The sequence below is a fragment of the Pararge aegeria genome, chromosome 1, assembly GCF_905163445.1.
Source record: "Pararge aegeria chromosome 1, ilParAegt1.1, whole genome shotgun sequence".
Lineage (NCBI taxonomy): Eukaryota > Metazoa > Arthropoda > Insecta > Lepidoptera > Nymphalidae > Pararge > Pararge aegeria.
In genome coordinates, this window is record NC_053180.1 from 10,883,816 (window position 1) to 10,900,778 (window position 16,963).

General features: G+C 34.0%; 2 protein-coding genes across 3 annotated transcripts; one reads left to right on the forward strand and one right to left on the reverse strand.

Moving 5' to 3' along the window:
* The first annotated feature begins 599 nt into the window (after positions 1-599).
* LOC120637730 (RNA-binding protein 5-A-like) lies at positions 600-5,949 on the forward strand. Of its 2 annotated transcripts, XR_005659453.1 has the most exons (4): positions 600-739; positions 898-3,126; positions 4,398-4,455; positions 5,292-5,949. XR_005659453.1 is itself a non-coding variant. In XM_039909704.1 (3 exons), the coding sequence occupies exon 2, from the start codon at positions 907-909 to the stop codon at positions 3,112-3,114; it is 2,208 nt and encodes a 735-aa protein (XP_039765638.1). In that variant the 5' UTR covers positions 600-739; positions 898-906; the 3' UTR covers positions 3,115-3,126; positions 4,398-4,827. The 2 variants fall into 2 exon arrangements, 1 of the variants encoding a protein (XP_039765638.1); XM_039909704.1 differs by lacking the exon at positions 5,292-5,949 and having other exon boundaries at positions 4,398-4,827.
* Positions 5,950-6,892: 943 nt separating this feature from the next.
* Positions 6,893-13,519, reverse strand: LOC120624249. Its single transcript, XM_039890691.1, has 4 exons — positions 13,445-13,519; positions 11,690-12,782; positions 8,418-8,626; positions 6,893-7,019 (listed from the first exon to the last, which is right to left on the reverse strand). The coding sequence occupies exons 2-4, from the start codon at positions 12,516-12,518 to the stop codon at positions 6,933-6,935; spliced, it is 1,125 nt and encodes a 374-aa protein (XP_039746625.1). The 5' UTR covers positions 12,519-12,782; positions 13,445-13,519; the 3' UTR covers positions 6,893-6,932.
* Positions 13,520-16,963: the final 3,444 nt, after the last annotated feature.

Below are 16,963 nucleotides of genomic sequence, written 5' to 3' on the forward strand. Positions count from 1 at the left end.
AATAAATTGTTAAAATAGTCGTATACTATTTTAGTATTATAGTAGTATAACAGCATTTAATTTTGCGGTGTCCGTCAACATGACCGTACCACCTGAGATGGGCTTCCTGCAACTTATTTCCAGTGTCCGTGACATAGGAGTTTAGTTGCAGGATCATTATCAATAGCCAACAACACTTCTGGACTAAAGGCTTCTTCCGATTGGTGGGTTTGCCCATAATCATTAATCACCACGCTGGGTAGACGCAGGTGGATTTGTATTTGCAGAAAATGGTAGCAGTAGCACAGTGGACGCTGCTGGCCGTTCTCCATTATAGCTTTAGTCACCTAGCACGTCACCTGCGGGAAGAGGAGGAAGAGGATGTAAAAACTATATTCTCATCTGCCGTCGGCACATGGCACGCTATGCAGCATTACTCTATCATTAGAGTGTTTTGCTGAATGAAGCGTTTGATGTATAAAATAATGTCTAAATTGATTGACGAGTTCACGCGTCAAGTTAAGGAGAACTAACTAAAATCTTATCTCTGGTTCAGTTTATATTATCTTTGGGTTCGGGAATAAATCTTGTGAACAAATATATATTAAATATGGCGTCTGGTGGTTACATTGATTATTTCATTGTGGGATGTTCTGTAATTTTTTAAATTAATACTTCTCTTGAGTCCGTGTTTATTTAATAAATAAGTTGTTAAATAGGTTTATAAAGGATTTACTATTGTGCAGAATATTTTCTACAGGTAAACATAACGCGAAGAGAAAGGTTTGACATCGGAATTACGATTCTTGTTAGGGCTCGCCCGTTAGTAACATGTTAGCATTGTGGGGCTCGTCGAATCAAGGGACCATCGCCAAGGGATTGTAAGTACTCTCGTTTCATTATGTATGATGTTCGCAGGCTATTACGATGTCTTGGAGAGGAAGGGAGGAACGTCCGCGCTGGGCTGAAAATCGAGCCCGTTCACCCGTGTGGGAGGCTCGTCGCAGCGCCAGTGCCGAACGAAGTAGGCAACCATCACCGCGCGATCGAAGGGATCGTGATCGTCGCGACCGCCACGACCGATACGATCGTGATAGAGAGCGCCGTGACCGTGATAGGGACCGTGATCGCGATGTGGATAGATATGGTCGCCGCGATCGGTACGATAAGCCTCGCGATCGGGACCGAGAGCGGCGACGGTCACCACGTTGCTTTGATGATAGTGATGTTCCTGCGCCGCCTTCTCCACCAAAAATAAGTGGAGACTTTATAAAGGACAGTGACTCTCGGTCCAGCAGTCGATCAACCAGCCGCGAACCACAAGACCTCACCTTAGACAGCTTTGAAAGTAAATATGAAAGGGAAAAGCTGGATGACAGTCAAGTAGTAAATGCATCTCCTGGAGATTGGTTCTGTAAGTGTGGTTCATACAACTTCAAGAGACGACAAGTATGCTATAGGCGGAACTGCCTGGGCAAGAGAATGGAGGGGGTAGTGTATGGAGGTGATTCAGAGAGAGGAGGTGCTGATTCCAACTCTGGTATAACAAAGAGGCTTTTATTTAGACGGCTTGATGCTTTAACTACTGAAGAGAAAATCTTAGAGGCAGTTAAAGACAGATGTTCGAAAACAGTTTTAGACTCAATTGCTGGCATAACTATAGGCCGAGAGACTTTGACAGGTGCTTCAAAATGTCTCGCATATATAAACTTTAATTCTATTGCTGATTCTACAGCTGCTCATTCTGAGTTAATTTCTCTAGATCCACCATTGACAATAGATGCAAGGGAAGTTCTTATTTCATTTTATAATGAACCACAAAAAATACAAAAGCCTATAAATCAAAATTCTTCTGACTTTTCTGCATATTATGCACATATGGCTAGTTATGGGTCTCCTCACGCATTATCGGAGGCAGATAGAGTGAATGCAGCTGCTGCAGTTGCCCAGTCTGCTATAAATGCTGCCCAAGCTCGCAACATGTCTTGGACACCAGTATCAGTACCAGCGTTTGTTGCATCTTCATCATCACAGGTGTCTTCTGTTTTAAATATACCAACAGGTGACAGTAAGACGGTATACTCTGCACCAGATGTTAGAACATTTATGTATGATGAGACATCAGGTTATTATTATGATCCAGCAACAGGGTTATATTATGATGGCAATACACAGTACTTTTTCAACAATCAGACTAACCAGTACATGTATTGGGACGCTAATACCTCTACCTACATCGCTGCATCACAAACTCAGACAAATTCAGATCAGCCTAAACTACAAAATCCTCCACAGCCAAGTGTAGACAACACAATAATCAAAGAACCTGAAGAAAAGAAAAAGAAAGATAAAGATGACAAAGTGAAAGTTGCCAAGAAGATAGCCAAAGATATGGAAAGATGGGCACGTACTTTAAATCAAAAGAAAGAGAACGCTAAAAGCAATATAGTAATGGAACAACCATCAGATACTGGGCCTAGTATTGGTTCTGCAGATATTGGTTTCTCAGTCCTTGGCGCTGGACCTTCATTAACAATGTTAAGAGAACTGTCACCTCCACCACCTGTGTCAACTGATGATTTCCTTATGAAAAAGACAGAGACAGGTGTGTTTGATAGTGATGATGGTATAATAGAGTGGTCTAAACTTACATGCTTGATTTGTAAGCGTAAATTCCCTTCAATTGATGTATTGTCTAAGCACAAAACACTTTCAGATTTGCACAAACAAAATCTTGCAGATTATAGAAAGAGAAATGAATTGTTACCTCCAACAAATGGGTATAGAGATAGGGCAGCAGAGAGACGTATGAAGTTTGGTGAAGATGATCCTCCACCAATAAGAAAGCGATATGAACAACCAGAGGTGCATGCACCAACTGTGTCAGCTCCTCCCCCATCAGTAGTAGATACAATAGGTGGGAAAATGTTGCAAAGAATGGGTTGGTCGGAAGGAAGAGGGTTAGGGAAAGAAGAGCAAGGCAGAATAGCTCCTATTGAAGCTGAACAGCGACCAAGTTTAGCTGGCCTGGGTCAAAAAAGAGGCATATACACCCCTACACCAGGATTAACATACAGAGATACAGTGAAAAAACTCATGATTGCAAGATATAAAGAGGTTGTTGGAGAAGATTGAAGTAATTAATAGGTGGGTACTGTTTTATATTTTTCTGCTAACTCTTGTTTGTTGCAGGTTCAATGGCAGGTCAGTATTACATAAAGTAGAATCAAACTGACAGAAACTTTGTTTTTGAGATTGTTTTCTCCATTTTGCTTTAAGTACTTAATTTATCGTACAAATTTAATATTTCTTTATTATTTAATACATTTATTTAAATTATATGTGCCCTGCGGCTTCGCCCGCGTAAATTTCGGTATGCAGCGTACTACATAGTATATAGCTACCTCAATAAATCAGATACCTAACAGAAAGTTATTTCAATCGTACTGGAAGTGCGATATATACAAACCTATGTAAAATAATTATAATTCCATTTGAAAATGAATTTATATATTAAAATAATAATTAATGTATAAATATTTAAACAAATAATGTTTTTTCCCAACAAACAACTAAGGTGTGGGAGAAATATATACTTGTTCTTTAATTATATACTTGTTGTTCCCTCTAACAAATGTCTGCATTGATAATGTTTGGCTTAACAGTAGCAATACACAGTTAATAGCAGTTGGTAGGCACTGTTGACCATAGTCAGTAAAATAATCGTTGCCTATCTTTGAAAGTTTGAAAGATAACTTGGTCAGGCTCAACTCCTATCCCTAACAAAGAATAGCAATTGTTAAAGAAAGAATCGAAATCGCATTTTTAGTTGATTCGTATGCTGAAGCTTGAGACCATCAAAATTTCTTACATTTTTTGTTAAGTCCTAGCACTGAAGTCCTCATAAATGTGGCATCACTTAATGTACTCAGTGTTTTTGGTGTGTGGGGTTTGCTGCTGTCCGCTGAGGATTTCTGTCCTCTATCTCCAATCATATTCATAAAATCTCAAAATGTGGGCATAACTCCTAGTATGAACTTAAACCGTTCAAAGTTTCATTTCAATTCATTTAGTAGTTTTAGCGTGATGCGCGGCCCAGGTGCAGACAGACAGACAGGCAAATGAAAAACTGACAGTTTTGGGTTTATATCTCCAATGTACAGAATTTGACCTGTTACAGTTTTATTCTAAGTAGATGATAAATGATTTTACCACCTACTATCTATAAGAAAAAGCCTGTGTGCATGGAAAAAGTATTTTCCACAATACAAAATTACAAGAAGATATTACCTAATTTTTCTGATGAAGAGCTGAAAAATACATGTTTTCTGGATGGCCTGATGGGTAAAGTTGTTTGACTGGACATTTTGAAGGTTATAGACATAATCTAATGGTTTGATTCTGTGTTACTATGCTAGATTTGGCGCCGCAAAGCAACACAGGACCTGCGCAAAAGATGTGCCTGTTTTGCAATTGGTAAGTTCTAAGTTAAATACTATACACTGTTAATTACAATTTCTTTCACAGTTAATTTATAGGTTACACAGGTAAATATGTTAAAATGAATAATAATATCAGATAATTATCTTATCAAGTAGCAGAACACCATTGAAAGCAGCAGAAGATTGAAGGGAAGGGAATAATGTTTTTTATTAAATTCATAATTATTTTTTTCAGAAATTGGTCTATTAAAGAAATATTGATTAGCTTAAATTTATTTAAGTTGGGCTTGCAACAGTATTTTAATTTTGTAACCAATTTATAGGGCTAAATTAAAATTTATAACTGCTGGCCGCTGGCTTGCATTGGTTACCAAATTGAAATTTATTAAAACATCACACAATGCTTTATTATTATACATAATGGTAAATTAATTATATTAATCATTAATTATTATTGTTTAATAAAATGGAAAATCTTAAAATATTCTTCAAATGGAATGGAACTTGATTGGTTTTGTCTCATCCATTCAAGAGCTCCTATCATTCATGGAAGAATATTTTATGTGACCCAAATACACTCTATATATGAAGAAATAATATACGTACATTATTGGCATTACATACAAGCTGAGTCAACCCTGACTTGCTTCCAAAGTTTCAACATACCCTTGGAATATTGAATTTTCGCCTAAACAAATTCAGCCCATCCAGCACTGAAGCATTCCACATTATAAGGAAATTAAGAGACTTGGAAAAGTAATAGAACTGTGATACACCTGTGATATTCTGTGACATTGTGAAGAAACAGTGAATGTGAACATTTATTAAGCTGTACTGCATTATTGATGTTTGTGACCGTTTATATTACAGAACCGGTCGGCTGCGAGACTCCGTGCCAATACAAAACTTAAATATATTGTTAAGATAATTCTTATACATGTATATATAAGTTTAATCTCCTATAAATTAGGACATCTGTTTGTAGTTATAATTTGGTATAATATGTAAATTCACTTAAGAAAAAAAACTTTAGATAGGTACAATGTTAATGCAATTGAATAAGTGATCCAAGTAAATTAAAACAAGCCTTCACAAAGTTTTAGTTGTTGGTTTATAATTAACATATGTATTATATATTTATATTTTTTATTTTTTCATTGTAAGTAAATACATCAAAATATGCAAACAAATGAGCTTACACAGGGTGTAATGATGTAAGGTAGCTACCTTTTAATATAATACAACGAACATTATGTGGTCAATTGACAAAGATACTCTAAAATATATATATAATGTAAATACTACATCAATAGTTTTTATTATAATAGTTCATTTTATGTACGATTATTTTCTAGTTTTTTTTAAATTGCTAGGCTGTAATACTCCATTCAATTAAAAAGTAATTCTATTTCATAATTTAGGTACAAAGTTTTGAATGTGATACTGGTGCTAATTCAAGTTTACACTAACAACTAAACTTAATTGATAGGTCATCGAGTTGGGCTTAATTTATTTACTATCACACACTACATATATAACAGTCAATGAAAAATGGGGTTCGTTTGAATTTTATAAGAGTAGAAGTGTTAGGTGTACTTACAAAATTATTTAAAAATTACTTCCAGTAAAATAAAACTTTAAAACCAATAAAAGTTTTCGTTTGTTTGTCAAAGTAGACTGAAAAGTTAAGTTTGACCCAACTTGCTATGCTTTACAATATTCCGTGGAAAAGAATAGCTCTTGTTTTTTTTAATTTTATATGTTATAACTTTATCAGATTTATGTTAAATCAAATAAGGTAGCACATTAAGTCAGTAGTTTAGTTTTAAGAAATTGCGCATTACCTATGTCTATAGATGGAAGCTTGAGTTAGATACTGAGTTAATCTTAAAAGTTAATTTAAGTCTATTGTTATACAATTAAAAAGTTTAGTACTTAAAACAAGCGTATATGATTCTTCCAAATAAACTTAATATTGTAAATTGTTTATTTTTGTTTTATTTGTATTAAGTTTCGGTTCCTACCTAAAGTCAAAATCAAGCCTTTAGTTTTCTCGAACTTCGTGCTTTTTAAGGCGCAGAATTTAATATTTGGTATTAGCCAATCACTACCGGGACAACCTGAGGCTACACTCGCAGCTAACTTCCGCGACAGCACAAAGTTTAAAGTTTGAATCTGAATGTACCTATATTTATAAGCTATTTATAGCGATTAATCGTGAAACCAGTTTTCAGAATAGGGACCATTCGTAGAACTGAGCCATTTGGCTTCTGTATGGACACTCAAATCATGGCTGTCTATAAACAAATGACAACTGAATTCTTGCCCCAGTTCCCCATTTAAAATACGGAGTTCTGAGACAAATATGCATTGTTTTTTTGTCACTAATATTACAATAAAAATGGAATCCAATAAAAAAAGTTTTATGTTTAAAGATTTCTTCATTTAATAATCAAGCAGAAATTTGTAATATTATGTTTTATGCAGGCCGGTGTTATTTTATTGAATGTTTTAACTTCCTTTGTAAGTTGAGTAGCCGTATGGACTGAGCAGAAGTGGGATGTGGTAGTGGTCTCCTTCCTTAGTGTTGAATACTATCTGTTAACAAGTAAAATAAAAAAACGCTCTAAAACAATGCCAGTACACACTTAATAACTAATTAAAACTATTACCCAACAAGATCCAATAATATTAACTGGAAATTGTCGAGGAGTTTGGTAGTACACAGACAGTCTAACTTGCAGCACGAACAAGGGAAGTAAGGAAGGTGTAGTTTCATATTATTTTATTGTTAAAAATGGAGGACGTTCTCAAATGTATATTTTTTTGTTTATTTGTTACTCGATTACTAGGGCAATTAAAAACCGATTTTGATACTTTTTTCTTGGTAGGTACGTTATATATACCTCAGAGGTGGTCCTATTTTAATTTGCTGAAGATGTGTTGGAGAGATCCTGGAGAAATCGAGGGAACTCTTCAAATATTATAGGCACCTATAGCAATTTGAGTATATTTTAAAGGAACTTGTGCATCTTCTTTTGAAAAGCACCATGTGGTCAAGTGGAACTGACGATGGCCACCTGAACTATACTTTAATTAGTATAATACGGGTTGAATTTTTAAAATGGTATATGGCTGCTAAGCAATTTATGTTCATCACAATAAAAACGCTGATGGTGAAATACTGGGAGAACTCCTCAACAATTAACATCCCGGCCTTGGGGAAAGCAATATCTTATAAATGGTTATGAGCAGTTAACATTTTGCTAAGATAATTGCAAAATTATCCCCTAAAAAGCATGTTTTTTTTTAACATAGAACCAACTTTGTTAAACAACTAAAAAAACCAGATAGAAAACATTTTTAAGTCTGCCCAGTAAGATGCAAAACTTTTATCATACTATAGGTACTTACCGCACGTTAAAAATATACGGTTTTTTTTATAGTAAGTAACAAGTAAAATACCTAGTATTTTTCTACATTTTAATTGGCAACGACTTTAAAATTTTTAGAGAATATTTATTTCTTGCTTAATAGTTGTTTAATTAAGTCTGTTTTGTTTTGTCGAAAAAGGTATGCTAAACTACTTTACCGCCTTTTTTAAAAATATCTACAAAAATCAATATTGATGTAAACAGAAGTAAACAAAATCTGTGGATTGTCAGGTGTCCGGAATAAAAGCTATCAAAAGTTTTGCTGGTATCCTCTGAAAAAAATCTAAAATAAAACCCATAAAATGGCTCTATAACACCAACAGCTAGTTAATTTTTTATGTTAAAAGAGTTAGGCGTATTATACCTACTCTGGAGATTTAATAGCCATGAAGTGTTTGTTGGACTCTCAAATTAATAGATCTTTTAAATGGTTCTGGTGTCTCTACAAACCTACTGACTACCAACTACCTACCCAGATTTAAATGAATATTGCTGTCAAAAGTACCTAAGAAGTGATATAAATTAAAAGAAATGTGAATGGCACAATTGGGAAATTGCTTACCTCTACGAACGGGTACAAGGTTTCTTTATGGTTTCTCGTATAATATTCTTCCACATTAAATTTCAGCTTGTATGTTCCAGCTGCCATTGAGTCTTGTAAGAAAGGAAACTGTATTCTCCCATCGCTAGATGTCACTGTATTATGCCACTGCGTCCAAGATTCGTCTCGCTTCTTATAAAGCTCCACAAATATTCCTGCAACCGGCCTCCCTGTAGATGTATCAAGGACATGAGTCGATAAAACAGGTCGAGACATAGTTTAAATTTAAAAAGCGTGTTTTAGTGAGAAGAGGTACTGTAACAATAAATGATACGAGCGACGAGCACATATATGAAGTCGAGAGGTCAATAATTACTAAATATAGCGTCGTTAGGGTGGGGATACACTATTGATATTAATTAATTAATTTTGCTCTTAAGTACTTTGGTGTTTATGTAATTACTTTGTTACATTAAGTGAGTAGGTAATTAAATTAAATTGTTATAAAACTCAAATGATTAGTAGGTACCTACCTCTATTAAAAAGCCAATTGTCAAATGAATAACAATTTATCAAGCCACATAGAAGTTACGTAAAAGCCAACTGAATAGCTCTTTTGTGGCCTATCAAATAAAAAAAAACATATCTTTATCTCAGATTTGTCCAAGATTAAGATATAATATCAACCCAGCTACCTATCAATGCCAAACGAGGATGCTTAACATTAATAATTACCTACTTTTGGATGCAGTGTGATAAAACACAATCACTCACTCACATGGTGCCTAATATTTAATAATAACCTAAATGCGTAGTCTTACAGTAATTCTATAAAATGGGTAAGGAAATAATTAAACTGTGGATAACTATAATTTGATATAAGTCAGATTTTTTTTAATTGATTAGCATTTTAACAGATGTGCTGATAATTCTTTTTTAATCTATATCTTCTATACTTATAATAAAACTGTAACTGGAAGATTTCTGTAAATTTAATTTATTTTGAAAATTTTGATCGGGGAATGCTTTATAATCGATACTGAATCCAAAACATATTTTATTTAATTTTTGCCTGTCTGTCTGTCTGTCTGTCTGTCTGTCTGTCTGTCTGTCTGTCTTTCTGTCTGTCTGTCTGTCTGTCTGTCTGTCTGTCTATCTGTCTGTCTGTCTGTCTGTCCGGTCATCACGTGAAAACTACTGAACATCAACATATAGGGTACTTTTTATCCCGATAAACAATAAGTTTCCTCCGGGAAACGGGATGAAATTTTTTATCTATTTTACTTCACAGCTCCGTTAAATTTGAACCGATTTTAATAATTCTTTTTTATTTGAAAGTTTATAGTATCAAGCATGTATTGCCTAATTTTAATGAATATGAGACTGTTAAGTATTGTCTCAAGGCATCATATGGTACAACGATCAATTAATGCATGCGTACCATCTTACTAATATAATAAATGCGAAAGTTTGTAAGGATAGATGTTAGAAGTTTATGTGGATGGATGTATGTATGGATGGATGGTTTTAGTGTATATTTTACTACGGTTTCCTGTAAATTGGCGGATATATAACGAAGTTTTCTAAAGATGTCATACCGACTTAGAGTTTGACTGGCGTACGCCGCGAAAATGATTGATGATACATTAAAATGATACCTACTACATGGAGTAGGTAATCATGATTATCTGAAAAAGAATCCGCGAGGCTATATGTCCTACTATTATGGATAAGTCACAATAACTGCCTTTTCTGTAATTTTTCGTTCAAAACACGGGTATAGGCATTCGTAAGATGTTAACATTCCTATACTGATACTTATTAACCCTTATCCAAATAAATAGTTTTATAAATATTAATTTTGATTATATACTTGCAAATTCCTTTTTAATTTTCAATTCAAATTGAATCTATCGCTCAGAAGTTGCGACGGGGATCGAAACTCAGAAAACAAGAAAAATGCAGCGGGCCGCCCGGCCGCGAATAACATAGTTTTGGAATAAAACTGGACCTGGTAGGCTAGGTTTTTTAAAGATATTAAAACCTCTAATAACCGATTCGTTGCAGACGAAGTGGCGCGGGTGAGCTATTTAGTATATAGTTTTCAAGAAATAGTTAAAGGTGGTGGAGAATTCACCCATCGCCCTCATAGCTCTTACAAGAGCTTTCAAATCAATTTGTCCCAACAGTTAGGTTGTATACAGTAAAACACAGTTTTAGCAGCGTCTTCGCCGGCGAAGACGAGGGTCCCGATTTCTGATGTTATCCAGACGTAGACACACGGTCACGGGGGCGTTCGGACTGAACCACTATTCGTCCAAAAGTCCACCATGTCCGATTGACGTCAAGACAAAAGTTCGTCAAGACAAAAGTAAAACAAATTAAAAAAATGCGGTAATTAATGGTCTTATTTTGTAGAGTTGTGTCTTCAGCCTTACATTATGGTTGGTGAAATGATAACTAAACGATGATAATGATATTATCATGTGAGAACATTTTGTAAGCAAACAAATAAGTATTTTGTTTATTTTTGTGGTTTTGCATTCACTTCTATCAATTTATGCACTGTTTATCTATTGGTGATAAATAATAATGTAAGTACCGAATTATCTTTATTTACGAGTATTTCGCGCTTGATTATTTGACTATGATTACAAACTACTTTTTTAATGTCTGTCTATATCTTCTGGCTAATCTTCGAAACTGCTGAAACGATTTTGACGAGACTTATGAAGGTAGGACTATGAAGGTAGAGGATTATATTATGTTGAGTAATTAAGTTTAATTTTATACTGGATATCCTAAACTAATTTATGCGATTGGCGCAGTGGGCAGCGGTCCTGCTTTCTGAGTCAAGGTTCGATTCCACAAGTTTGAAATATTTGTGTTATGAAAATGAATGTTTTTCGGTGTTTATCTGTATATTATAAGTATTTATGTATCTTATTCACAAAAATATTCATCCGTCGTCTTAGTACCCATAAAACAAGCTATGCTTACTTTAGGGATAGATGGCGATGTGTGTATTGCCTTAGCATATGTATTTAATTATTATTATTTATTTAATTTAGAAGCTTTCCTTATGATAACGTGAAGGCATTATTTCACGGGAAAAAAAATCTTTGTCTCACAGGAAATAAGATACTCCGCAGCTGGAGGCAAAATTTATTAAAGATATTCAAGAAACAATAGAATTCAATCAACACTATCCGAGTTATCAGAGTAATTTTTAACAAAATTGTTCTTAATAAATACATCTGGATCTATAATATTCTTCCTGGTTTGTCCATTACCATCCATAAGTATATTTGGTCCAGTTTTTGTAATTTTTCCATTAAATCCGTCTCTGCCATAATCAAATACATGAATGCTGGGTTCCCCATGTTTCGTGTAGTCTATTCTCCAAACGGGAGGGTGCTCTGGCTCAGCTTTATATGAGAAATGTTGATGCTGCTTTACCAATGGCATGTCTGGAGCTTCTACTGACATGGAAAACTTTTCCGCGTTGCTATCTCCAACGTCAACTTTTCGGCTATTTTTGTTCGTGTATTTGACCTTATGGGGGTAGAACTTGCGTAGTTTTTTTCTGTTGTACGCTGAAGTACGTTTCGACTTAATTTTAAAGATTTTCCTACTCTTTTCACGGCTATTCTTCTCCAATGCTCTAGCTTTTACTTTTCTATTTCCTTCTTTGGCTATATTTTTCTTTTGAGCGTGTTTCTTTTCATGGCTGTTGAAAACTTCGCTCATTTGTATGAATTTTGATAAGTCATCGTTATTAAGCATCGGGAAGAGACGGAGATAACCGTTAGATGGTGTCGTTTTTTTATCTAAAGAGGTTTTCTTGTTGTTGATCTGCTGTATTGATTTCTCTATTAATTTTTTCAATGTATTATCTTGAGTGATCAATTTGCAGGGTATTGTTGGAAAGTTTTTGCAAAGGACAATTTGCATTCTGGTCAAAACTGAATCAAATTCTTTATTGGGTTCGGAGGTAATATTATTGTTCTGGTGAAAGTTTGATACCATTTTGGTTATAAGTGCACTGTTTCGCATCATCTTAGCTTGACTCGCTGTTAGGAATATCATAATAGTAATAGCAAATTTATGTTGTTCTATCATATTATTCTTATTTATATCTGAAACGCTGCGTTATAACGTAAGTGGGGTCAGCCTAAACTATCGGTGTATACTTCTTCTATGAGAGTTCCCTACTCCCGGCAGTATGACGTTTAATATATTATAATGATTTCAAAGTAAGTTTCATTAAAGTACCTACTTTAATTAATCTATTTTGAGGTACTTAGTCACATTTCTAAATCTTGTAGATTGTCTTGAATACCTACTATGTTCTAAAATTCCCGAGATTGGAGGTAAGTAGGTAAACTGAAATGATAAAAAAAAATCTAGATATACACGACGCTGTACAATTTTTCAGTTATTTTATCATTTATCTGATAAAGAAACTTCCAGTTAGGTAGGTATATTAATAATTAATACTTAATGTTTATAAGGGAATAATGTTAGGTTTTACGGTCTGATTGGTAATTTTCTATTTACAGTGTAAAGTTACTGTTAGGAATTTCATTGATAACTTTTACAATTTTTGGTTCTATATTTTTTAAAGGTCCCGTCTTTCATCTTTCCGTTTCATGTTAAAGTCATGGTTCCGCATTTGAGAAGTTGCCTTACAAGGTACAACAAAATAAAATGACATAGTATTCCATATGAATGAGTGGATTTATTTAATTTTCAAAACGTTCTTTACACCAAGACGTGACTGAAATATTGTTGACATAATAAGACAATATGAAAGAAAAAATTACATAGTTATTAAAATGAGTAATAATAAAAAACAGGATACCGAGAAAACGCATTTAAAAAAAATTTAATGAGATTAAAAAAAATCTAATTTGTTCTGGTACTTTCTAATAGAGGTTTATATTTATTTATTTTTATTATTATATATTATTATTTATTTATTTATTTAAATATTATGTCGATTGAACTGTAAATTTTGTATAAGAGATTTTATATTGGAATCTTACCGTTCTGCTTAGTTTAAACTGTCTGTTTAAATATTACTGGCATATTCAATAGCTACTACTTAGACGATTTGAGTGTTACTGCTTGTAAGGTATACCTACCAATAACACTGGACTTATGTTTGTAAACTCAGTCTGGTGTTTGGTATTATTTTCTCACGTGACTTAAGGTACCTTTCGTTTGAATTCTTTTTATTTTTTCAATTCAAAATTCATTGATTTCAAGTAGGTAGTTTATAAGCACTTTTGAAACGTCAAGTCAAGTCTGTTTGTAGTGACTCTACCACCGGTTCAGTTTGTTGTATCCGGAAGGCAGTTTACCAAGAAGAGCCGGCAAGAAATTCAGCAGATAGCTCTTTTCCGATATCATTATATAGTTTAACAATCTTTAGAATTTTTCTGCCTTGTGAAATATGACAGCGGAATGGCCTGCTTCCAAGCAGCCTTGTCGTTAGGGAACTCATCAATCGTGTAAAGTAGGTAACCATGATTGATTAAATGTGCTTTAAAATATTGTTTATACATAGGTAAAGGTAGATCTCATATTACCTTCGGGATCATGTTAGAAAAACATATCTGTAGTATAGAAGTCAGAAATCCTTCGTGGGGATGGGCCCCACAAAGGATTTCTGACTTCTGTACTTTCTCAGACGATATGCTGATATCACTAATTTATGTCCGTTTCTAGTAAGAAGATTGTTTATATCGACTTTTTGTTTATAATTACTAATGTTTTGTTCAATAAAGATTATATTTATTATTATAAATATATTGCGAGGCTACTGTAAGTATATCTACCTATTTCATTAAATTTGGCATGATCTATGTTTATATATCGATCGCACAGCTCTTTTTGTAGTAAGTATAAATAAATATAGTTCCTACATCAGCAGATCTGCCCCATAACAAGATCCCATACGACATTACTGCAGCTGAGCTGAGCTTACCCGCTAGTGTCTCGCTAGTGTTTCGACTAAGCTATTGACTTTTTTTTTTTTTTTTTTTTATCCTAAGTATTAGCGGCTAATGCTTAAGATTTTGACCCGTCGTTTGACGACCATGATTGCAAAACTTATGGTTATCATATTGCGTTATGATAGGATGGCTTAAAGCTACTCTTTGCCAATTAGGTTTTTAAACCAATAGTACTATAATGTGCCAACCAATCAGATGATCAGACCACAATGTAACCATCACATTTTCTTTATGATTCTACAACTAAGTATCAACCCCTCTATAAGGTTAACAGCGACGGTTATCTACTAATCTTTGTTGACAGTTTATGTTATTTCTATGGCTGAGGGACCGCTGTTAGATCTATAATTGAGATGTATTTGGAATTGAATCTTTATCGCTCTATGGGAAAAGATGCCATTAAAGCATTAAGCACGTTGATGATGACGAAAATTACCTAAACTTTGCATTAAACTTAAAGCATGATTCTTCTCACGTTTATGCGTACCTAGTCGTACTAGCAAGAAGGTACCTAATTTTCGCAATAAATTATATCTTAATTATTTATGTTGGTCCTTAGGTCCTGACAATTAGCATAGATTTTCAATATTATTCAGAGGAAAAATCTTACAGCGCCATCTATTATTACAGTACAAGTGTTATGCTACTCGACACAAGATGGCGCGATGAGCCTAATTTTCACGTAGCCGAAAATTAAATAGTTATGTTTTGCGTTCTATAACTATATTTAAGCGTACCCTAATAAAAAAATCCAACAATATTAAATGTACGAATCGTCCAGTTACAGTTTTTTATATGTATCTATAGATAGAGCAAAGACTTCAATCCTGAGTTGAGAGCTAAGATTGCAGGCGTTTCTGTTGTAGGTACTGAAACCTTTAGACTAAACTTATTAACACTGACTGGTGTAAACACTATTTTTATACATGTCTATCTAATTTAGTTTTGAAATAACACGTTAAACTTAAAGTCACCAGCTAAATCAGGTATGATTTAACAGCAAGTCTCAATCGCTCTCAAAAACAAACATCATATTTTATCAAATTGGATTGGAACTATTGACGACCAGTCATTTCGGCCAAATGCTAAAAAAATGCTTGCTGGCTCACTTCGCCGCGCAATTTTAAATCGACAATCGGGATCGGAATAACATATTAACAATATTTTCTTCTTGTCTGGTAAGAAAAGTCACCTACTTAGGTACTTATGTATTGCGATTGGGTCATTTAAATAAGGTCAGAATCAATTAAGTTGTGTCAAATAGTGTTGTTTTGTTTTGGGTTGGGTTTGAACTTTGAGTAAGTAAACTAGTTTTCATGGCTGAGACATGCTCAGATCAAGCGTTCCATGTTTTTTATTCTAGCACCACAAATTGTTCATGTTTAAGTTACAAAATATATTTCAAAATATCTCTCACAATTTTCCTTATACTTATTTAAGGTGAGCACTGTCGCCTTTAATAGGTACAGGTTTTACCATAAATCAGGGACGGTAGATATTAAATTGCACGATTGCATACATTCATCACGAACTCACCATTACACACATTTCTATTTTAACATGCTATTTTAATTAAATATCTACCAGATAAAACTAACTGCTTTTTTGTAAGGTTTGTGTGCCAAATTATATAAGTTACTTAAGTAGGTACGTACTGCATAATTTATAAGCCTACTTGTACATAATTCTCATCATCATTATCATCGACCTATTATCGGCCCACTACAGGGCACGGGTCTCCTCTCGGAACGAGAAGGGTATCACGAATGCCAAGTGCGTATTGGTAGATTTCCCACGCTCTTGAGAACGTTATAGAGAACTCTCAGGCATGCAGGTTTCCTCATGATGTTTTCCTTCACCTCCTTATAAACAATACATTTCTTTTTAATTTATTTCTAAAATTACTATGTAGTAAATTATACTAAACCATTTTTATGGACTATTGTTTAATAGTACAAAAACGTTATAATATAAAAACTTTTATCCGGGAAAACTGAAAAAGGGTACGATTACTTAGTTCCTCCACTTGTCACGAATATTTTGAACTGATTTTTAGTAGGGAAATTTGCTTGAATACAAGTTCACTTTTGTTTTTTTTTATAGATGTGTGTAGTTGTAAGGTGATTTTAGAAAATTTGTAAATTCTCTCGTTGGACGAGGCCTTTAGTCCAGTAGTGGACAGTTATAAGCTATTGCCTATTGATGAGAGGCTCTTAGCACCTAGGTTACTAAAATGTGATTTGGCATGAGGTGACAATAAAGTTAGAGCCCAATAATTTGAACGCGTACCTACCTATTCAATTGATTGAGCTCTCTTAGATAAATGCGTAATGCATTTTTTGTAGGAAAAACTCAGGCTTTGGTGGGACGGCCAATGATAATAATAACATAATGAGAAGTAGTGAAGACTGATCCAGTAAAAAAGATACTAACTATCCTTACTAAATCATGAGGTAGAGTCAGACCCCCGCGAGCAATAAAGACTAGTGTGAAAGAAAGAGTGATTAACTCTTACTCATATTTAAGTTATTTTTAGTGTATATTACT

What these genes read in the sequence shown, in the direction of transcription:
- LOC120637730 (XM_039909704.1), top strand. Translation starts at nt 907, where the DNA reads ATGTCTTGGAGAGGAAGGGAGGAACGTCCGCGCTGGGCTGAAAATCGA.
- LOC120624249 (XM_039890691.1), bottom strand. Translation starts at nt 12,518, where the DNA reads ATGATAGAACAACATAAATTTGCTATTACTATTATGATATTCCTAACA. An exon ending in ACCAAATATACTTATGGATG is followed by an intron (nt 8,627 to 11,689) that starts GTAATGGACAAA and finishes ATACATCTACAG; the next exon opens with GGAGGCCGGTTGCAGGAATA. An exon ending in CCTTGTACCCGTTCGTAGAG is followed by an intron (nt 7,020 to 8,417) that starts GTAAGCAATTTC and finishes ACTTGTTAACAG; the next exon opens with ATAGTATTCAACACTAAGGA.